This window comes from Vanessa atalanta, chromosome 30 (genome assembly GCF_905147765.1).
Source record: "Vanessa atalanta chromosome 30, ilVanAtal1.2, whole genome shotgun sequence".
In the NCBI taxonomy this organism is placed as follows: domain Eukaryota; kingdom Metazoa; phylum Arthropoda; class Insecta; order Lepidoptera; family Nymphalidae; genus Vanessa; species Vanessa atalanta.
Window position 1 is genome coordinate 5,351,785 of NC_061900.1, and position 20,854 is coordinate 5,372,638.

The following is a 20,854-nucleotide window of genomic DNA, read 5'->3' on the forward strand; positions in this document are numbered from 1 at the left end:
GGGATCCTGTTGTAAAAACGTATACATTGCCCCAGAAAAGAGTTACTAACCCTGTGTAATCGGGTACTTGGAGTAACAAGTTTATTCTTGTTCCTAGTGTTAATAGAATGTACGTCACAATTTCTGGGAAAATCATTTATGTTTTTGCGTACATACATAACATTATCAAAAACAAATTGAGAAGCGACAGTCATTATTTTAATTTCTTTAAATTTACCTCTTAACGAATCTTTTGGGACCAGGTTATAAATTGCACGAATAGCCCTCTTCTGCAGTACAAAAATAGTATTAATGTCAGCTGCATTACCCCAGAGTAGGATGCCATACGACATTATACTATGGAAATAACTGAAGTACACAAGGCGTGCCGTATCCACATCAGTCAAAAGTCTAATTTTTTTTACCGCATAGGCTGCAGAGCTAAGTCTATTCGCCAATTTATTTATATGGGGGCCCCATTGGAGCTTAGAGTCTATTGTCATACCAAGGAACTCTGTTGATTCTAAAACATCTAATGCTTCCCCGTTTAAACGTACACTCGTTTTGACACATCTTACATTGGGAGTAGTGAATTTAATACATTTAGTCTTTTTACTATTTAACATTAAATTATTAACACTAAACCAATTTACTATTTCAGAGAGAGTATTGTTCACATCGTCATATATTGAAAGACGTCTTTTTATTTTAAAAATTAAAGAAGTATCATCAGCAAACAATACTATCTCGAGTTTATCACCTAGGAGATGTGGCAGGTCATTTATATAAACAAGGAAGAGAAATGGTCCAAGAATTGATCCTTGAGGGACCCCCACAGTAACTGGAGACCCGGGAGATCTCTTTCCATTTACATCAACCCTCTGAATGCGATTGCTCAGATACGAAATCAGAAGACTGAGTGCAGTGTCCCTAATTCCATAATGACGTAGCTTCCTGACCAAAGTTTCGTGTTGCACACAATCAAAGGCCTTAGATAAATCACAAAATATCCCTAAGGCATCCTGTGACTCCTCCCAGGCCCTGTAAATATTTTTAACGAGCTCAACACCAGCGTCAGTTGTCGAGCGACCCCTTGTAAATCCAAATTGTTTCTTGTGTAGCAACTTGTTATTGTTAAAATGTACTAGCATTTGATTTAGTAATAACTTTTCAAAGATCTTGCTAAGAGTTGGTAGTACAGAGATGGGCCTATAGTTGTTGGGGTCTGATGTACTACCTGATTTAAATATTGGTAATACTCTACTATGTTTCATGAGGTCAGGAAACACGCCACTAAGGACACATTTATTAAATATAGTGACAAGGTAGGGTGCGATTACATCAATTATTGAATTGACTACCTTGACAGAGATCCCCCACAGATCGGCCGTTTTCTTAATATCTAGTGATCTGAAGGAACTTATTACATCACTTACACTTACTGTATTAAATTTAAAGCTAATATTACATTCTTCCACATGGTTTTTTAATAATGATTCAGCAACGGTAGGAGAGGAATTTAATGAGTTAGTTGTCGAAAATGGAATGTCAGCAAAAAAATTTTCAAAAACAGTTGCAACATCCCGATCTGAGGAAAATAAATTGTTGTCAATAGATAAGCTAAAGTCGGAGATGTTATTTTTGACTCTTCCAGTTTCACAATTAATAATTTTCCATGTCATTTTAATTTTATCAGGTGCCTCAATAATTTTTTTTTTTATATGCAATGATTTAGCTGTATGACATACACGTTTGAATAGTTTAGAGTAGGCACTAACATAACTGATAAATGAAAAAGACCGGTTGTATGATCTTTCACTATAAAGTTCATACAACCTCTGCCTACTCTTGTGAATTCCGACAGTCGCCCAATCATTAAATTTAAGAAAATTCCTAGAATAGACTGTCTTGGAAGTAAATATGGCATTAAATTCTGTTTTAATTAATTTAAAAAAATTGTTATAAAGCTCATTAGAATTATCATTTAATTGTAAATATGAGAGCTTTGCCATGATATTACTTCTGAACTTCTCAATTCGATACAAATTGATTGGAATCTGGCGCGCGCAGTCATCTATATTAAACCAATACAAATAATATTTGATTGTTTAAGGTTAAATCGAAATTGGTCAATTTCAAATATCCTCCCATTAAATCTTTGCTTCAATGAAGTTTAATCACATTACCACTAGAGATAGTGTGACAACATTATAAATAATAAATATTCGACAACATCACATACATTACTCTGATCCCAATGTAAGTAGCTAAAGCACTCGTGTTATGGAAAATCAGAAGTAACGACGGTACCACAAACACCCAGACCCGAGACAACATAGAAAACTAATGAACTTTTTCTACAACGACTCTACCGGGAATCGAACCCGAGACCTCGGAGTGGCGTACCCAAGAAAACCAGTACACACTACTCGACCACGGAGCAGAATTTCCCCAACAGAAGATGGTTCTCCCTTATACTCTTACCCTCCATAGCTTTAAGTCACAGTAATTTATAAAGAAAAACATAATTAATTCATAAATTATTTTATTATTCACAAAATTGTTTTCTTAATTTCGAACTTAATTTATTATTGCACAATTTAAACTACAACGTTCGCTTCTAATGTGTTTTGTACACAAATTAAATGGTACCATACCACCGTGTTGCCATACGGGCACATGGGGACCTGACTCAGTGCCCCATTCTCACGGGGCATTTTTCTGTATTTTACCTATTAACTACATAAAAAATTGGTATAAAGTATTATTGTTAAAATACTCTTTATAAATTATAACTTGTGGGAAAAATAAATTAAAGTGCTTTCGTATATTTGTAGTGGTTTTTATGGGAAAATGTTTTTCACACAATACAGTAAAGTCATTCTGTAAGAATAAAGTCGAATCTCCGTACAACACAAACGTCAAAATGAGGATACAAGATTCAAAATGGCGTATCATTGTCAACATTTCACGAGTATACGAAATTAATTCTTACAGAATCGCACTGCAGCCATCCCTGCACTTTAAAATTCACTGACAAAAGTTTCACATATGTTTTTCTTTCTTATTTCTTGTACATATCTACGCTAGTTGAGCATAATAACTAAAATAAACACAATATTATTAAATTAATAATTATTAATAATAAAAAAATAAAATAAACGTCAAATGTCAATACTTAATTTTTTCTTTTTATGACTTCTGGTGAAAGTAAATCAAACAACAGCATTTTCAACAGGAATCACAGAGTTACATTATATTTAATTAACGTTAAATAGGGTGGGGTAACTTCGGACCACTGATTAAATATAATTATTTTGATGAGTGCTGTACGTCCTACAGATTGTAATTATATGTTCCAAGTTTATATTATTGATATATCTAGACCATAGATAATACATATAAACTGAAACTTACTATAATGAATATATAACTGAACTACGAATTAAATGAGCCAACTTTATTATATTGGTGTGCGTGACAGCTATCCTTGACACGTCAAACGTCATACTACTTCATTAGTGTGAGTATTTAGTGGCCACTATTCTGTTCGACGCGTTACTTTCTTTGGCAGTCTATCTAGACAAACAAATAATCAAAGGTTCCAAGATTATGTGTGTTGATAAAATAAATCCTGATTTGTATCATTGTATTCATTAATGAGGAAATTTCCCCAAATTATGGTTGGTCCAAAGTTTTACACAGATTTGGAGTTTTTTTGGTTGCTATAATATGAGTTCGGAGATTTACAGCTATTTAAACGTTTGTACAACTTTTCTTTTGATTATAGACAATAAATAATCAAAGGTTGAAACCGATTGATGCTAAATGCAATGCCACCTTTATAAATAAAAAAAATTTTTAGAAATTTTGTAAAAAAATTACAGAAATTTTGTATACAATTTCATAATTTAAGTATAATATTGACTATGAAACTCACTGTGACATGCCGATGTTGGTAAGCGAGCATATATCATTTAAAAAAAGCGACAAAATTTGGCGGGACAATGACGTTAGTTGCGTCGCCATGTTTGTTTTGAAACCTGAAGTAAATTATTGAATCGTGAACGGTATTTACGAAACAAAATATTTATTTGATATTGCATTATTCTATAATTTAATTTTAACTTATTTTTAGATGTACTTAGAAAATAATCTTAGACTAACTTACAATTAGTAATAATAATTAGTATTTATTTTAAAATTTAATATTTATTTTAATAAGATAAAATTAAGTAATATAAAAATAATAATTTTAATAGACTAGAGAAACACTAAATAAATACTTTAATTATCAAAAGTATTCCACCGTTTAGTTTTTTATGGTATTAAAATCGATGGAGTCCATCAAATCTCGATGGCGTCAAAATTTTCAGAATGTTGTTTTTTTATGTAATAGGAGGGCCGGCTCTTGGGCCGCCTGATGTTAAGTGGTCACCACCGCTCATAGACATTGGCGCAGTTGAGTGCCTGCAGTTGTTGGCCTTGGGATGTTATGTCCCTCGTGCCTGTAGTTACACTGGCTCACTCACCCTTCAAACCGGAACACAAAAATACTAAGTATTGCTGCTTGGCGGCAAAATATCTGATGAGTGAGTGGTACCTACCCGTACCCAGACGGGCGCACACAAAGCCTTACCACTCAGTAAATGTTTTCAAAATCCCTCAAGATAGGATAATAATCACCGTTTTAATTGCCTTAATGTGTAAGGTTTTTAAGATTATTTATTATTCTATTAATAATTACATCTGACGCGTGTAAAACAATACAGATAAAAAATTATATGAGTTTATTGACAGATTTTTTTTTAATTTTCGCATCTAAGTCTTTTGTTATGGTAACTTGAATTCAGAAAGTTTGAAACACGGAGACCGGAGAATATTTATAATTGTATGTTATTATTAAAATTATACTATTATTTATTAAAAGTATTCTACAAAGATATGTTTTCCAGTAATCTAAGTTTTAATACTTTTACGATTCGTAATGACTATCGGGGTAGAACCGCCGCTGGTAGTCACTGGTGCTGGGTATGCTGGTGCTGGGGGCGGGCGGTGCGCTACCCGGGATGTAAGGTGGGTAGTAGAGCTGGGAGATGACATCGTAAGTGGGGGGACGAGCCATACTGAATAGAGCTTCTGGGTCGCAGACGAATTTATACACGTAGCGTTCACCTGAAAAGAAAAACGTAATTTATTTAATTTAATATTTGAATTGGATATTATATTAGCTTTATCTGTAGACTGTGGTGCACTCGTGATAAAGTCAAAGACACTTATTTCTTGCTTAATATATCTTTGTTTATAATACAACAATATTCCCATTAACTACTTAAATTTTACTTCCGAAGTTCCGATGGCAGATTCCTCGACATCCTAAACGTCACTTTCTCGCAAATCCACAGTGAATATCATAGATAGCTCTCGACTAATGACGTCGCGTCAATTCGATGTCGTATGTGATTTATTTGTCTGTTGTACTGTTGTGGTTGGAATAGGCTATAGTACATAGCTTTATAATATATAGTTTTAGACCGCGTGTGGGGGGAAGGGCAGCTGTCAAAGATATACTTTGACTTTTGGGGTCTGAATTGAAGCCTCGCTTGAGCTGCTAAAGGTTTCTTGCATAAGAAAGCACGTACAGCCGTTGATGTTGCGTCTAAATTTCCATTCGATTGACATGAGAGTGAGGAAACAAGGAGTGCACCTGTGCTTGAACAGAATCGAGTGCGCCAATGTGTCCTGGATTCAAAACAAAGTCGCTTCCAGTCTGTACGCTTGGATCTTTTAAATTACGCAACGGATTTAAAGTCGGTGTTCGTCAATAAACAGAGCGATTCACGTGGAAGGTTTATATGTATGTATTATAATATGTGTTTGCACAGAGTAAAGTGCTTACATCTTCTGAATTGGCTGTAAATATCTGAAATCGGTTAAGATACCTGCGACTTTCTGCATGATGCCCTTCTCGTAATAATATCGGAGCGAGCGAGACAGTTTATCGTAGTTCATTGCTGGTCTGTTCTTCTGCGCGCCCCATCGTCTTGCAACCTTTTGAATAGGATACAAAATTAGTTCAGTTCAGTTGTGAATCGTAATGTTAAACACTAGATGAAAACCCGGCTTCGCTCGGGTGAAATAATAAAACTAAACACTTTTTTAAACGTTCTGACATCAAACATCTATATTTGCTATTTAAGTAGTGACAACTAACAATAATCATTCTTTACGCAGCTTTCTGAACGCGCCCGTAAACGTCAAATATGGCCGTCCGTTGTGCTGTCATATTTTTGAATTTTATGGATTGAATTTCAAAATATCTCGTTTATACGAATAGTTGTCGACTAAGAAATTAAATTTAAAAATTATATTTTAACGATCTATACGGGTTTATCTAATATGATAATGCAAACATCGTTTCAGAATGTAAATTCTCTGGAATTGGGGGCACATCGACGGTGTGAGATATGATTAATATTACTTACAGTGCCAATGCGTATGGCTAGTAATGACCACTTAGCATCAGGTGGCCCATTTGTCTGTTCCCACCAACTCAAAATAAAAATAAAATATATCTAAAGATTAAGAGATACTTTGATATTTGTAAATGTACTATCTCCTACATTTGTGTATTGTGTATTTTATCAAACCTCTTCTGGTTCATGCAGCTTGAACTCCAGGCCTCTGCCGGTCCAGGCGACACATCGCGCTCCTTCAGCCAGTAGCGATACGAGGAACTGCCATAATTGTAGAGCGCCTCTTCGTCCACCAGATGACCCTGATATACACCAATAAAATCTCATAGTATGAAACAAAGTCGCTTCCCGCTGTTACGCTTGGATCTTTTAAACTACGGAGCACATTTTGATGCGGTTTTCATCAATAAACAGAGCGATTCAAGAAGAAGGTTTACGTGTATAACACGTGTATATTATAGAGGAGAAAACAAAAGAATTTCAACTTTCCTTTCCGAAATAAAAGCAAGATATTTTTAGATTGTCCGTTCCTAAAACTAAAAGTTGTATATAGACTTTAATTGACTCTAGTTTTTCGTGAAGACGGAAAGATTAGCGAGTAAAAAATATAAGTAGCAGTCGGTGAATGATCCACTCCTCTCCTATTGGGGGCTGAGTACGGAGCTTATTCCACCAGGCTTCTCCAAAGCGGATACACATTATCAGATTTTCAATCATAGAATATGAAAATCTAGCGTTTGTTTATCATTTGTACATGTCAATACTGCTCTGTTGTACTTATCACACTACTCACGGAATTAATTAAACTTCCATGCGCTTGAACAATTCACTTTATTGACATGAGTACGATATTAATATGTAAATCATTTCGACAAAACTTCAGCGCTATTTAAAAGATTAGTAATACCATCTATATCATTTTATGAAAATAAATCTAACTGACATAAATTACACGAAATATTTTAGACAGTACTCGTCCTTACCTTTGAATCAAAAATCAAAATCAAAATATACTTTATTCAACAAGCACATTTAAAACGTCATTTAACAAACTATTTATAGTAAAGCTACCACCGGTTCTAAATGTAGATTCTACCGGGAAGAACCGGCGAGAAACTCAGTAGTTACTCTTTTTCAATATCTAAAAATACAGTCATGTTAGTTAAATACACTTATATATGTATGTTATGTCTCCTGCCTGGAAGTCAACGAGCATCAACTCCACGCTTTTTTATCATCTATATAAGCTTGTATGAATAACTTTTAGCTTATATTCTTTTTAATTTCATATATTCAACTAGTTTATTAGATAGCCAAATTAAAAAACTACAATTTGTTTGTACGAAAATATATAGCGAGACTTGAAAAAAACTGGTGAAAGAACTTCGATACTAGAATGAAATAGCTACGAGGCGATCATATCTTCCATGAACCCAATAATTTTACATTTTTTTTCTAAATTCAGAGCAGGCAATTTGGTCGTTTTTTTATACCCTTTTTTAAAATATTAAATAGATTAATTGATTTTTTTATTGCATACTTAAACTAAATTTTACATTTGGATAAGGTGTAACAGTGGCCTTATCGCTAAACAAGCTCTCAATAATCTCTTCCAACAAACCTTTGAGCAGAGGATTGAATATTGTTAGTGAATCAATGCAGTCGTAAGTTATGTACCTGCATGCGTCGTGGTTACATGTTGGTGGGGCGACGCAGCGTCGGTCCGGGACGTACCCACGCTGCAATGGGAACTGCTCACTGAAAAGACAAGACACATTTGATTTCAAGTAAAAAATTAACAGCCCTCAAATGAATCACTTCTGGGCTTAATTTTTCTCGCCCTTTGAACGTGTTCCGCTAAAAGGACTGACGATTTTACCGATATTACCATAGTAAAACAACTTCCCTTTACTTAGTGGTAGGGCTTTGTGCACGACTATCTGGGTAGGTACCACCCACACATCAGATATTCTACTGGCAAACATCAGTAACCAGTACTGTTGTGTTCCGTTTTGAAGTGTACCTACAGGCACCAGGGGTATAGCATCTTAGATTCCAAGGTTGTTGGCGCATTGGCGATGTAAAGAATGGTCAATATTTCTTACAGCGCCATTGTCTATGGGTCCATTTAGCGTCGAGGTGGCCATTTGCTCGTCTTATACCATAAATAATCACAACTTTTCTTAATTTACAATGTTTATTTTATTACATTTGTGAGTGACTGTTTTACAGTTGTAAAACTATTTGTAACGCAGAAGAAGAACTTCTTAAACGCGTACATAAGTACACGCAGCTTTTTTAATTTAAAAATAATGCTACGAGCTCACTCGAATAAAGAATAATTATTTAGTACTACAGTACCCAGTCTGTCTCCCCAGGGCTCGGCGCTGCTGGTGACGGGCTCTTCCCTAGTCTCAGATGTTTCGGGTTCCTCGGAACACTTGCCATAACTACTGCATCTGTAGGTGTGATTAAATTAATAATAGGGTACTTTCGGTAGTGAAAATAAAATTAGACATTTGATAAAAATTAAAAAATATGTTGAAATATACTTAAATATTCTGATTTTGAGTCATAAATTACTGTTTTGTTATATTAAAATTAAGTCTCGTAACTTTTAGTCTGTATATCACGTGATCTAAAACACGAGCCGCCACGGTGTGACGTCAGATAGGCAAAATATGTCATTTCAATATAATCTGCCACTCTGATAAACAACTCTTCTGAAAGTATGTGTACACTACACACCAACGATAGCGAATTTAATTAATTATTTGCCCAAAAAACACCAAATATTTCAAGCTGTTAACGTTGAATGAGTGCCGGTCGTACATACACGATTGTTGTTTTTATCAATGTGACGTCACCGAAATTGCTGATAGCGTTTTTGCGGGATTAAAAAAAGCTTTAAAATTTAATTTGATATAATGGCAAGAAAACGTGTTTATTTTGCCGAAATATATGTTTGGGTTTTTATTAGGAAAATCAACATTTTGAAGCTCATTGAATTCCATTCGACGAATGGGTACGATTTTTGGTATTTGTTTCGAGCTCAAGGTTCGGTCCTGTAGTATCCTGTCTTACCTTTGCATGTAGTCTCTGTATTCTGTTGTGTCCTCACCTTCGCCTTTACACCTGTAACAGTTTTATTATTCATTTCTAATTATCGTTTTCATGCACTATTGCTGTCGAATGTCGAATATTTTCCAATTAAATTTTAAAAATAAACCGGTTTACTGTCTTGGTGTGCGTGGCGGTTACGTGAGTTTGATAGTCTACCTAGATATATAAATAAAATCAAAGATGTTTACACATTTTAATAAAGCTAGAGCCACTCTCTTTTAAAGGCTCCGGGGCTGTAGTCACCTAAATCCGGCCTAAATTTTTTTTGCATTAACAGCCTGTAAATTTATCACAGTTGCGCTTAGGCCTCCTTTCCCTCAGAATTTCGTTGAAATTAGACACATGCAGGTCATGATGTATGCTTAGTGCATTCATTCAAGCTTGCCTGGGCCCAAAATTATCGGTTAAGCTGCACGCGTTCTAACCACTGGGTCATATCAGCTCACTAGTCCGGTCCTAGATAAATTAAATATTTTAATGTAATGTCTCAGTAGTATTACGTAAAAGTTGTTTTGAATGATACACCTCTATATAGGCTCGCTAAACGTGTCTCGGAAAAACCAATACATAAACACGTTGAACGTATAAACACACGCGTTACATAAAAACGGAATCATTTATGAATTACTTGAACATAGAATCACACATACTGGATAAAAATATTACAGTATTTATCTATACTAATATCATAAATGCAAAAGTAACCCTGACTCTGACTGTTGGTCTTTCACGGCTAAACCACCGAATCGAATTTGGTGAAATTTGTTTCAATGAAGCAAGATCTAACTCCAAGAATATATATGCTACATTTATATCTAAAGCTGTCAAGCTTTGGGCGTCAGCCCAATCCCTAAAACGCGAGCGAAGCTGCGAGCTATAACGAGTATCTATATCTATACTTGTATTAATATATTATAAATACGAAATATTTGTTTATTTAGAATCTTTTTTATGTTAATGGTAGGTGGACGGCAAATGGAACACCTGATGGTAATCGGTAAACACCGCCCATAGACAATGGCGCTGTTAGAAATTTGAACTATTCATGACCCAAATTTAGATTATATTATCTGTGAATAGAGACACGTAATTTTGGCGGGCTTTTATATTTTAAAATTCGTTCTAACTGATCACGAAGATAAATGTAACTCATAATGCTGAAATAATGTTTAAGTGGAAGGTGGAAGACCAATGTGCCACCTTGTTTAAGAAAGGAGTTTATTAAACAAAGATGCTGGCGCATTGCTGATGTAAGGAATGGTTAACGCCATTGTCTATGGGCGGTACTTACAATTAGGCCCTTACGCTCATCCGCCTACTTGTATCATAAACAAAAAAACGTCTCATTTTATTATAACTTTAACTTTGCCGTTTCTTTGATTCAAGGCATTTGTAAAAAATACATCGGTAAAGATATTATTCGATACAAGATTATATAGATGATAAAAAAGCGTGGAGTTAACGCTTGTTGACTTCTAGGCAGGAGACATAACATACATATATAAGTGTATTTAACTAACATGACTGTATTTTTAGATGTTGAAAAAGAGTAACTACTGAGTTTCTTGCCGGTTCCTCTCGGTAGAATCTACATTCCGAACCGGTGGTAGCTTTACTTAAAATAGTTTGTTAAATGACGATTCAAAAGAGCTCGTAAAAGCCTTCTTGGATAAAGTATATTTTGATTTTGATTTTGAACTAAGTTATACTAACTGCGTCTGATGCGTGTCTATGTGTGTGTGTTCGAGCGTATGGCGGTGTGTGTACACGGCCGCGTGAGTCGCGCCGTGCGTTTGCAGATGTCCGTGATCGTAGCCCTCCCGGCGCGCGGCGGGGGGTTCCCTGAAACATAGATATTTTGTGTAATTATTATAATGTGGACAACATATTATAAAATTAAATTAAATGAAAAAAATATAGCTTTTTAAAAATAAACTTTTATGATGTTTTCGTAAATTAAAAGAACTAAATGTTTAAAAATAATTTGAACCTGATTGCAAAAGGAAAGATAACGAATGTGTAACTATACAAAATGTTTTTTAATGTTCCATCACACTGTAAACAATAAAAGCTTGTAAAAAGTCCGATGGAGCGCGTCTAGCATTATAGTGAAGCAACAAGCGAATACAAAGCAACTTAAATGTTCCGCTATAGCGATACGACGCGTCTTTTTGTCAATACGTCAAAAGTGACGCTTTAATTAGCCGTTAGTAAAGAGTTATCAACATAACTCTAACAAAGCTCAAACATTAAAATGAATTCGTCAATAGTATTAGACAAATGAGCCGCGATGGCCCAGTGGTTAGAACGCGTGCATTTTAATGAATTCTCATGTGCTTAATTTGTATTTATAATTCATTTCGTGCTCGGCGAAGGAAAACATTGTAAGTAAACCTGCACGTGTCTAATATTAACGAAATTCTGTCACATGTGTATCCACTAACTCGCATTGGAGCAGCGAGGTGGAATATGATCCTAACCTTCTCCTCAAAAAGGGAGAGCAGGTCTTAGTCCAGCAGTGGGAAATTCACTGTACACTGTACTTAGTGGCAAACAGTTGACCAATATTTTTTACGACGTGATCTCATTGACGGTATCCAGACATAAATAATCAAAGTATATCTCGAAATAAAATCCTTTTTTTCTTCGTACGAAGTCGTGACGGTAGCTATTAAAACATAACATTCCAAGTTACCTGTGGTAGGGAAGCCCCCAAGGCAGGAATGGTGGTTGAGTCATCTCATCACCGCCACCGTCGCCTCAAGCGGCGGTCATGTTCCTGAACTGTAGAAAAGTTTTTAAAAATTAAAAATCAAGCTCCAGCTCCAAGAACATCCAGAGTCCGGTTTTTTTGACAGACAAACCCAACATATCGACTTGATCTCTGGTTTGAACCCAGCTCCTCGAGGTCTGCGGCGCTATGTCTTGCCATTAGACCAACTGGTTAATCGTCAAGGCTGTATGCAGTACCTTGTAGTGTACATTAAAATAAAAACTGGCGAGTGCGAGTAGGATTCGCGCACGAAGGGTTCCGTACAATTATTTATAAAAACGGCAAAAAAATCATGTCTGTTGTATGGTAGTCGCTTTAAATGTTTAATTTATTCTAGTTTTTAGTATTTGTTGTTATAGCGGACAACAGAAATACATCTGTGAAAATTTCAAGTGTCAAAGATGCAGTTTCGGTTGTTTTTTTTTTTAATTATTATTTATACAGTTAAGTATTATAACGTCTATACTTTTAAAAAGTGATTTTCACTTTTGTTTGGCGAGACAATATAATAGTGGTGGTAGTGTTTAATTTGACCATCAATACGAAAGTGTAATACTTCTATATTGAATAAAGGAGTTTGAGTTTGAATGGAAGTGGGAAAAAAGATAAACAAAAATTTTATTTACGTGATTCATGAGATTCGCTAATAACTCGGCCATATTGTGCACTACTGAGAGTTTATGATTAATAAATCTTTTCATTTAAATTAACTACCTATTTCCACTTTAATTTTACTTCCAAAATTCCGATAACAGTTTCGTCGACGTTCAAAATTCGCAAATCCACGGTGAATATCATAGTTTAATCGAGGTCTAGACCGATGATGTCGCGTCAATTTGCTGTCAAATGCTTTATTTCTGTGCATAACATCTTAGTTCCCAATGTTCCCATGTATGCAATGGTTAATATTTCTTAAAGTGTCATTATCTTTGGGCGGTGGTGACCATCACGTGGCCACGTGCTCGTTCACCCACCTACGTCATAAAAACCGTATGTTCCACTCGTACGAACGTATATGACGTCAGTAAAGAGACACTAGTTATTCGTCTTCAAACGAACTTACGAACGTACAAATCTATAAGCCGACATTCAATTTCTCTACAATTTCCTCCCTCAGGATGCTGGGACGCCGCGACGCCACGGGAGATGTGCGTCGGTGTGGCTGTTACAGAACTCATTCAATTAAATTTCATAGGGGTTAGTTGTTTCTTTGGAGAGGTCTTCGTTTTTGAAATTATACTTCTATAATGTTACGGGGAAACGGAAATGACGTCAAATAATACACTGCAAAGATAGTTAAATAAATAAATAAATGTTGGACAACATCATACATTACTCTGACCCCAATGTAAGCAGCTAAAGCACTTGTATTATGGAAAATCAGAAGTAACGACGGTACCACCAACAACCAGACCCAAGACAACATAGAAAACTAACGAACTTTTTCTACATCGACTCGGCCGGGAATCGAACCCGAATCCTCGGAGTGGCGTACCCATGAAAACCGGTGTACACACTACTCGACCACGGAGGTCGTCAAATATATATTTATACCAGCTGACCTGACAGACGTCCTGTCTTAACTATGAATATTAAATTCGAATAGTTTTGTTGTCATTCCGACACAGGAACAGGCTACTCACGTGCGAAGCCGGCCGAGAAAAAATGGCTTATTTACGAAGCGATTTTAAGCAAAACAGCATTAATCCTTATCCAATTAAGTACCTTAAATACATTGTGCATTTTATATAAATCAATGCGGCCCTGAATTCACTGAAAAGGCTGCGAAAGTTGTAGATATATAAAGATCGTTATCATTGAAATTCTCACAGGAATAAAATTAACTTAAGAATAATTACGCAGGTCACATTTAGTACAGGGCGTCATGGTAGCATGCGTAAGCGATCCCGTGGCGCCCACCGATGAGACGGAGAGGGTACCGCTGGTTTTTTAGTGGGTATTCCGGTGTGCCGCTAACATCTTGGGCACCGGCGAGTCCCACATACCACCCACTTCCACGTGGGGGAAACGCGTAACGCGTGTTTCCAGCGAAAAAAAAGGTCATATTTAGTAACACATCAAACGCACTTGACATAGAGGGTATAAAAAAATCAAATAAGTTGTTCAAAACAACGGCAACACAGAGAGAGCTTAACGGGAACTGTTGGGATTTAGTTTAACCTTAAGATATTCAATTCAAGAAATCTCATAAAGGTAGACGTTGATTTAACATTTACAATATCTTGGGAGCTTATTGGTTTTTTCTATGATATAAGTAGACCGATCAATGATGGGAAGTGGTCAGCAAAGATTCGATTGGAAAAAAATGGCGTGCGTTTTTATAGCTGAACACAAAGTACGGTTAAGTATGTCTTTGTAATCAATAATTTTAAAATATAAAAATATAATCTATGATATTCATTGTGGATTTGCGAAAAAACATCTTTTGGTTGACGAAGCTGTTGTTGTTATTTTCTTCCCTTTTATGACATCAGTAGGCGGACGAGCGAATTGGTCTGATAAGTGGTCGCTACTGCCCATCGACAATGGCGCTGTAAGAAATATCAACCATCCTTTATAAGGGGCCATTCATTTATTACGTAAGACTATTTTTGCTTGTTTTTGAAACTCCCCCCCCCCCCCTATTATAAGAAAAAATAAGAACTGGCAGAATCTAAAGGAAAATATTAATACTTGTTTGATTTATTTTAAAGTTTATGTTTCAAAGAATCATTTTTATTTTTTATTTTTGTTCGTAATTTCAAAGGTGCGAATAATCTCTATTTGTCGGCCCGCCCGTTGCCATGGTAATGGAAATATCGTTTTATACCTATACGCACCCGAGCAAACCTCGATAATCGAACCTTTTTCAAATATTTTTTTTGATCTTTAAGAACTATCGAGAAAACTTATCAATGGTCGATACCTTCGTCCCCCCTAAATCATCTTACGTAATAAATGAATGGCCCCTATATCCAATGCATCAGTGCACCTTGGGAATTAAGATATATCATGTCTCACGCTTCAACTCAACACAGGACTACCAAGTAGTACTGTTTAGCGATATAAGTGAAAACTGAAACCTACCTGTGCAGGTAGGTTTACACAGAGCCGTCGAAGTGCTTGTATTCATCATGTTAATAATCTATAACAAAAATAAGTACGAACGCTGAATATGACGAAGCTGAAATTCGTGTTCGACTTTCTGTTTTCGACAACATTATCTAATGCAGTGATTACATCCCATCGATCATGGCGGGACCCCGCTGTGTCTAACGTCATAATCTACAAGCTCACCGTAGTAATACGGTGTAATAAGTGTATGCTTAGATCTTTAAAAACACAACGGATTTTGATGCGGTTTTTTTAAATAGATAGAATGATTCAAGAGGAAGGTTTGTATGTATAATACATGCACAATATAGTAGAGAAACACTCATAATTTTAGAGATTTCTGAAGTGTCGTAAATAAACACATTATTTGCGCTTACATTGCAAACGCTGGCTGAACCCTACGAGATAGATCAAAATAATGTACTACAGTATTTTACACCTTAAAAGGTCTTCAAAAAAGTCCGCGATGGTATATGTCTATCTCTTAGGGATAGCCCACAACATTGGAGCAGCGCGGTGGAATGTGCTCCCAACCTTCCCCTCAAAGGTAGAGGGAGGCCTTAGCCCAGCAGTGGGAAATTTACAGGCTGCTAATTTATGTAAAAATGTAATGTAAGTGACAAGAAATTAAATTGTACAACGCTTCTTCCTTGCGTGACGTTTTCTGTCAGTTCACTGTTCGTTTTAAAGAACATAAGAAAATAAATATACAGACGCATTGAGTACCTCCCTTTTTGAAGGAGGTTAAAAATACGAAAACGATTGGTTTTCAACGTCATATCCGGAATTAATTTGTCACTCGAGGGTAACGAAATTTTATGAGATTTCGTACTAACTACTTCATGAACGCGAACAGTAAATTTATATCAAATTACTGTACTACAAGAAGGCCACTTATTGATGTGCTGATTCTTTTTTGTTTCCGGTTAGAGAAGGCTTCATTGATGTGGCTCCGTTATGCGTTGAATTGTATTGTACTAGCTGCTCGCCCCTGCTGTACACGTGTCCAAATAAATTATTTTTTGCTTCCGGCTCGGAAAGTTTAAATTCTCAGCTTTTCCCTACTATAATATGTACGTACACAAATATCTTGAATTTTCGGATTTTCATCAATAAACAGAGTGTGTTTATTGACGAAAATCCGACGCGTGGCTTAAAAGATCTAAGCGTAAGCGGATGTGACTTCGTTTCATACTGTGCAGAGATAATGTTTAGCCAAAAAACTTCTCTGAAATGTGATGAATACAATGGTGCAAATTTCATGTAAAAATATTCAACAGTGATTGAGGGCATCCGGTCTTAACCCTTATTACATGATTCAAATCATATCAAAACAAATGTATTTATCCAAGTAAACTTTACAACAAAGGATTTTTGAATCGTCACTATATCAACTCTACCACCGTTTCAGAAAGCAGTTTCCAGCGAGAAGAAACGGCAAGAAACTCTCATAGTTGCTCTTTTCAAATAACCGGTTCACAACAAAAGAACTCATACAATTGGTTGAGATAATTACATTTAAAAACGTCTTTAAAAAACTTTCACAAATAAAAGGAAAATAACCAATAATATTCCTTAAGCTATACTTCCCGACTTTTTCACGTTTGTAAAATGGATTTTCTTTATTTATCTGTGGATAGAAATTCAATATGGCGTCGGAAATGATCGACGTTACGCGCTCAGCGCGCGAACTCGGTTACTTAATGAGATTTATTACCTTATTCAATTTTAAAACCATAAATTCCGTTTTCAATGTTTAGACATTGATATTTGATATTGTGTCAAGATCTCCATTTACCGAAAAAAGTAGTACCAATAGCAGTACTTATGTAGTTACTTTAAGCAAGATTATAAACTTAAAAAGTATTCATAATAATTCATTAGCGTGTAATGTCTGTCCCTGTGTATGCTTAGATCTTTGAAATTACACAACGGATTTTGACGCGGTTTCTTTTTATAGATAGAGTGATTCAAGAGGAAGGTTTATATGTATAATACATGCACAATATAGTAGAGAAACACTGATAATTTTAGAGATTTCTGAAGTGATGTCGTAAATAAACACATTTTTGACGCTTACATTGCAAACGCTGGCTGAACTCTACGAGATAGATCAAAATAATGTACTACAGTATTGTACACCTTAAAAAGGTCTTCAACGACATTTGCGATGGTATATGTCAAACTCTTTGGGAAAGCCTACGACAAACATTTTTTATTTTGAAGATATTACAGATTTAAAACGCAGGGACATATTATCTAATGTTTGAAAAACTGTGAACGTTGTAAGACATTCTGTAGTATATTTAGTATCAGCATTGTACCCGTGCGAAGCCGGATCCTTCTTTACATTTCAAGCTTGCTACAACAGACAGACAGAGTTACTTACGCATTTATATCAGTATAGACGTTAATTAATCAATTAGTAAATCATATTTATTTGATTTCAGTTACGTAACGTAAACTGAAAGTAAATATAACGAAAAAAAAATGTTTAAAAAAATCAGCTCATTGGTCTGTTAAGCACGTCACGCAAATCTAATCGAAGCAAAATATTCGACATCACCTGCCGGCTGGATACGTCGACGCGCCACGCGCTCGGAATCTTAATATCACATTCATAAGCCTCACTTGTTTACAATGTTGCCATTTAATTTAAATCAATTCGATTCAAACCATGGCGACAATACACGAATCGAATTTTGTTGACCAACTTCTATCAAGAAAACATTTAAAATTATCATTGTACTGTTTTTTTTGGCATACGTATTATTTACACTAAGGTCTTAATTATATTCAAATAAGATTTAAAAATACGTGTGGACCCGGACGTGGTAACTTTATCTAATCTAAGTTGAACTATTTAATGAATCGTTTACCTCGAGAAAAGCTTTGGTTATTACTTAAATTTTATGTATATTAATACGATAATGTAAGGAAAGGAAAATTATTTATTTATAAAATAAATTTTATTCTTAGTTAGAATAAAAGAAAGAGAGTCGTGTGCATAACACGACTACCGCAACAAAGGTGACAAAATAATTTAACAGCTAATCTACCGGTACATCAAAGCTTTCAGTATTTGCTTGTGGAAAGCGTTGAATAAAAACGAACATATGTAATTTAAGAACAATAATAAGCATTGGAGAGCCGAGATGGCCCAGTGGTTAGAACGCGTGCATCTTAACCGATGATTTCAGGTTCAAGCTCAGGCAGGTACCACTGAATTTCCATGTGCTTAATTTGTGTTTATAATTCATCTCGTGCGCGGAGGTGAAGGAAAACATCGTGAGGAAACCTGCATGTGTCTCATTTCATCGAAATTCTGCCATATGTGTATTCCATCAAACCGCATTGGAGCAGCGTGGTGGAATATGCTCCAAACCTTCTCCTCCAAAGGGAGAGGAGGCTTTAGACCAGCAGTGGAAAATTTACAGGCTGCTAATGTAATGTTAGTTAAAATTCTTGAATATTTTCATTAGGATGTATAGACAGATTGGCGCCGTAACGCGTTACGTAACGAACAGGTTAACTCCCATAAGAAGTTATCACTTCAATAATTACTGTAAAAATCATGGCCGCGTAGAATGCTGAAGAATGCTAGCAGCATTTCCCCGCTGAATCTCCATTCCGATCCTCTGGGCGAGGTATTAACCTTTTAATCAAGGTTTCAACGAAAATTGACTTTGGTTAGTTTAATATGAGTTAATTTTTGACTAAAATCGACTTGGCTCGTTGGAGAAAGCTGGAGCAGCAGATATTCTACCAAGAACGTTGTTCCGTCCGAGGCACGGGAGTTGCAACAGGGATAATGTTAACCCAAAAACCCAATAAGTGATAATCTCTCTCGCCAGTTCTTCTCGGTAGAGTCTACATACAAATCGGCTTCACAGTTCTGCAACAAGACGATTCAAGGTGCTGTAGAAGCCTGCTTCAATGAAGTGTATATCGATTTGATTTGGTTTATCGGCCCGACCCAGCTGGACTACTAGCTCCTATCCACTAGAACAATGACATTTTAAGCAATAACAATAATAAAAATGCGAAAGTAACTATGCCCGTCTGTCTGTATGTTGCTCTTTCACCGAAATTGATGAAGCCAGGTCTGAAGTTTCAACTCCAAGGCTACATACATAGACATAGGAGGCAGGCTTTTTTAGACGCCACGGACGACTAGTGTAATATGAACATCATTAATAGCCTGTATTTGTAGTGGACAATGTATATTTTAACCCCCAGTGCAAATTAAGGGGTGTTATAAGTTTCACTTGTATGTATGTGTGTCTGACCGTGGCATCGTAGCTCATCAATTCAAGAAATTAAATTGTTTTCAATAGTTGTTAATGTATTACGTTGTGTAATTAAGGAATTACCAATAAAATATTATGATGCCGGAAACCAATCTGGACTTACGGAATCCAGCCAGGGGGTACTGCTGCCAATAGCAACATAGAGGTACTTGAAAGATTTCAAAGCAAGACATCGAGAACCATTCTGGACAAACAACAACGGAGTAACAAATACGTACACGAGGACTTAAAGATCAACACCCTCAAACAAGGCCTCACTAGATATAGTGAGAGTTATCGGACGAGAATATCAACTCCCGTCAATGAACTGGCATCAAAACTAAAGGGCGCAGGAAGAACACATTCCAGATTGAAACGGCGCAGTGTTTCACTTACCGTGAGATTCGCTGGTCATTTGAATGGCTTATTGTGTTAACAAGTTTAACATGTTGCAGAATTCATTAAAAAAGCAAACTTAAGTTATGCTCAAGGAAGGGCGCGCAGCTAGTTTCGTTATAAAATTCAATCAACCGCAACAGGCGTTCGGGAATTTGTATATATTCCGCGAAGCTGACGTGACGCGCGTTTTGATGTGACGGGAAATTGTGGGCATTGTGTATTTTAAAAATCTCATCAAACGCGGTGCGCGTAAGGTGAAAATCGAATTATGCGATATAGCCTACAGCGACGACTTATTTATCGATGAATGAATTATTATTTCCGTCGTGTACTTTTATTTCGGTCAGTAGAGTGGGGGGGAGGGGTAAACAAATCAGTTAATTTAGAAGTATTGAGCGATAGATGGCCCAGTGGTTAGAGCGCGTGCATCTTAACCGATGATTTCGGGTTAGCTCGTCCGCCTACAAACTTCATAGACAAAGAAAAACTTTTGGAAGTAAATCGCTTACCGGCGTTTTAGATGTTTAATTATCTTACCGTTTCGACGACTTGCGACTTGGAGCGTCATACGTAAAGGAGTCAAATTTTAAGGTCTATATAAGTTTTAAAGATTATCGAATCTTACACCAAACATACTCAGCGCATGTGATTTGGGACGAAATAAGTATAACACGACACGCTATTGTTTATGTTTGCGTGTT

At 36.0% G+C, this 20,854-nt stretch overlaps 1 protein-coding gene across 1 annotated transcript; it reads right to left on the reverse strand.

Annotated features, from left to right (window-relative positions):
* Positions 1 to 4,954: 4,954 nt before the first annotated feature.
* On the reverse strand, positions 4,955 to 12,317 carry LOC125075434 (retroviral integration site protein Fli-1 homolog). Its single transcript, XM_047687175.1, has 8 exons — positions 12,274 to 12,317; positions 11,292 to 11,420; positions 9,540 to 9,590; positions 8,817 to 8,914; positions 8,133 to 8,213; positions 6,630 to 6,757; positions 5,922 to 6,030; positions 4,955 to 5,154 (listed from the first exon to the last, which is right to left on the reverse strand). The coding sequence occupies exons 1-8, from the start codon at positions 12,315 to 12,317 to the stop codon at positions 4,955 to 4,957; spliced, it is 840 nt and encodes a 279-aa protein (XP_047543131.1).
* Between the last annotated feature and the right edge of the window lie 8,537 nt (positions 12,318 to 20,854).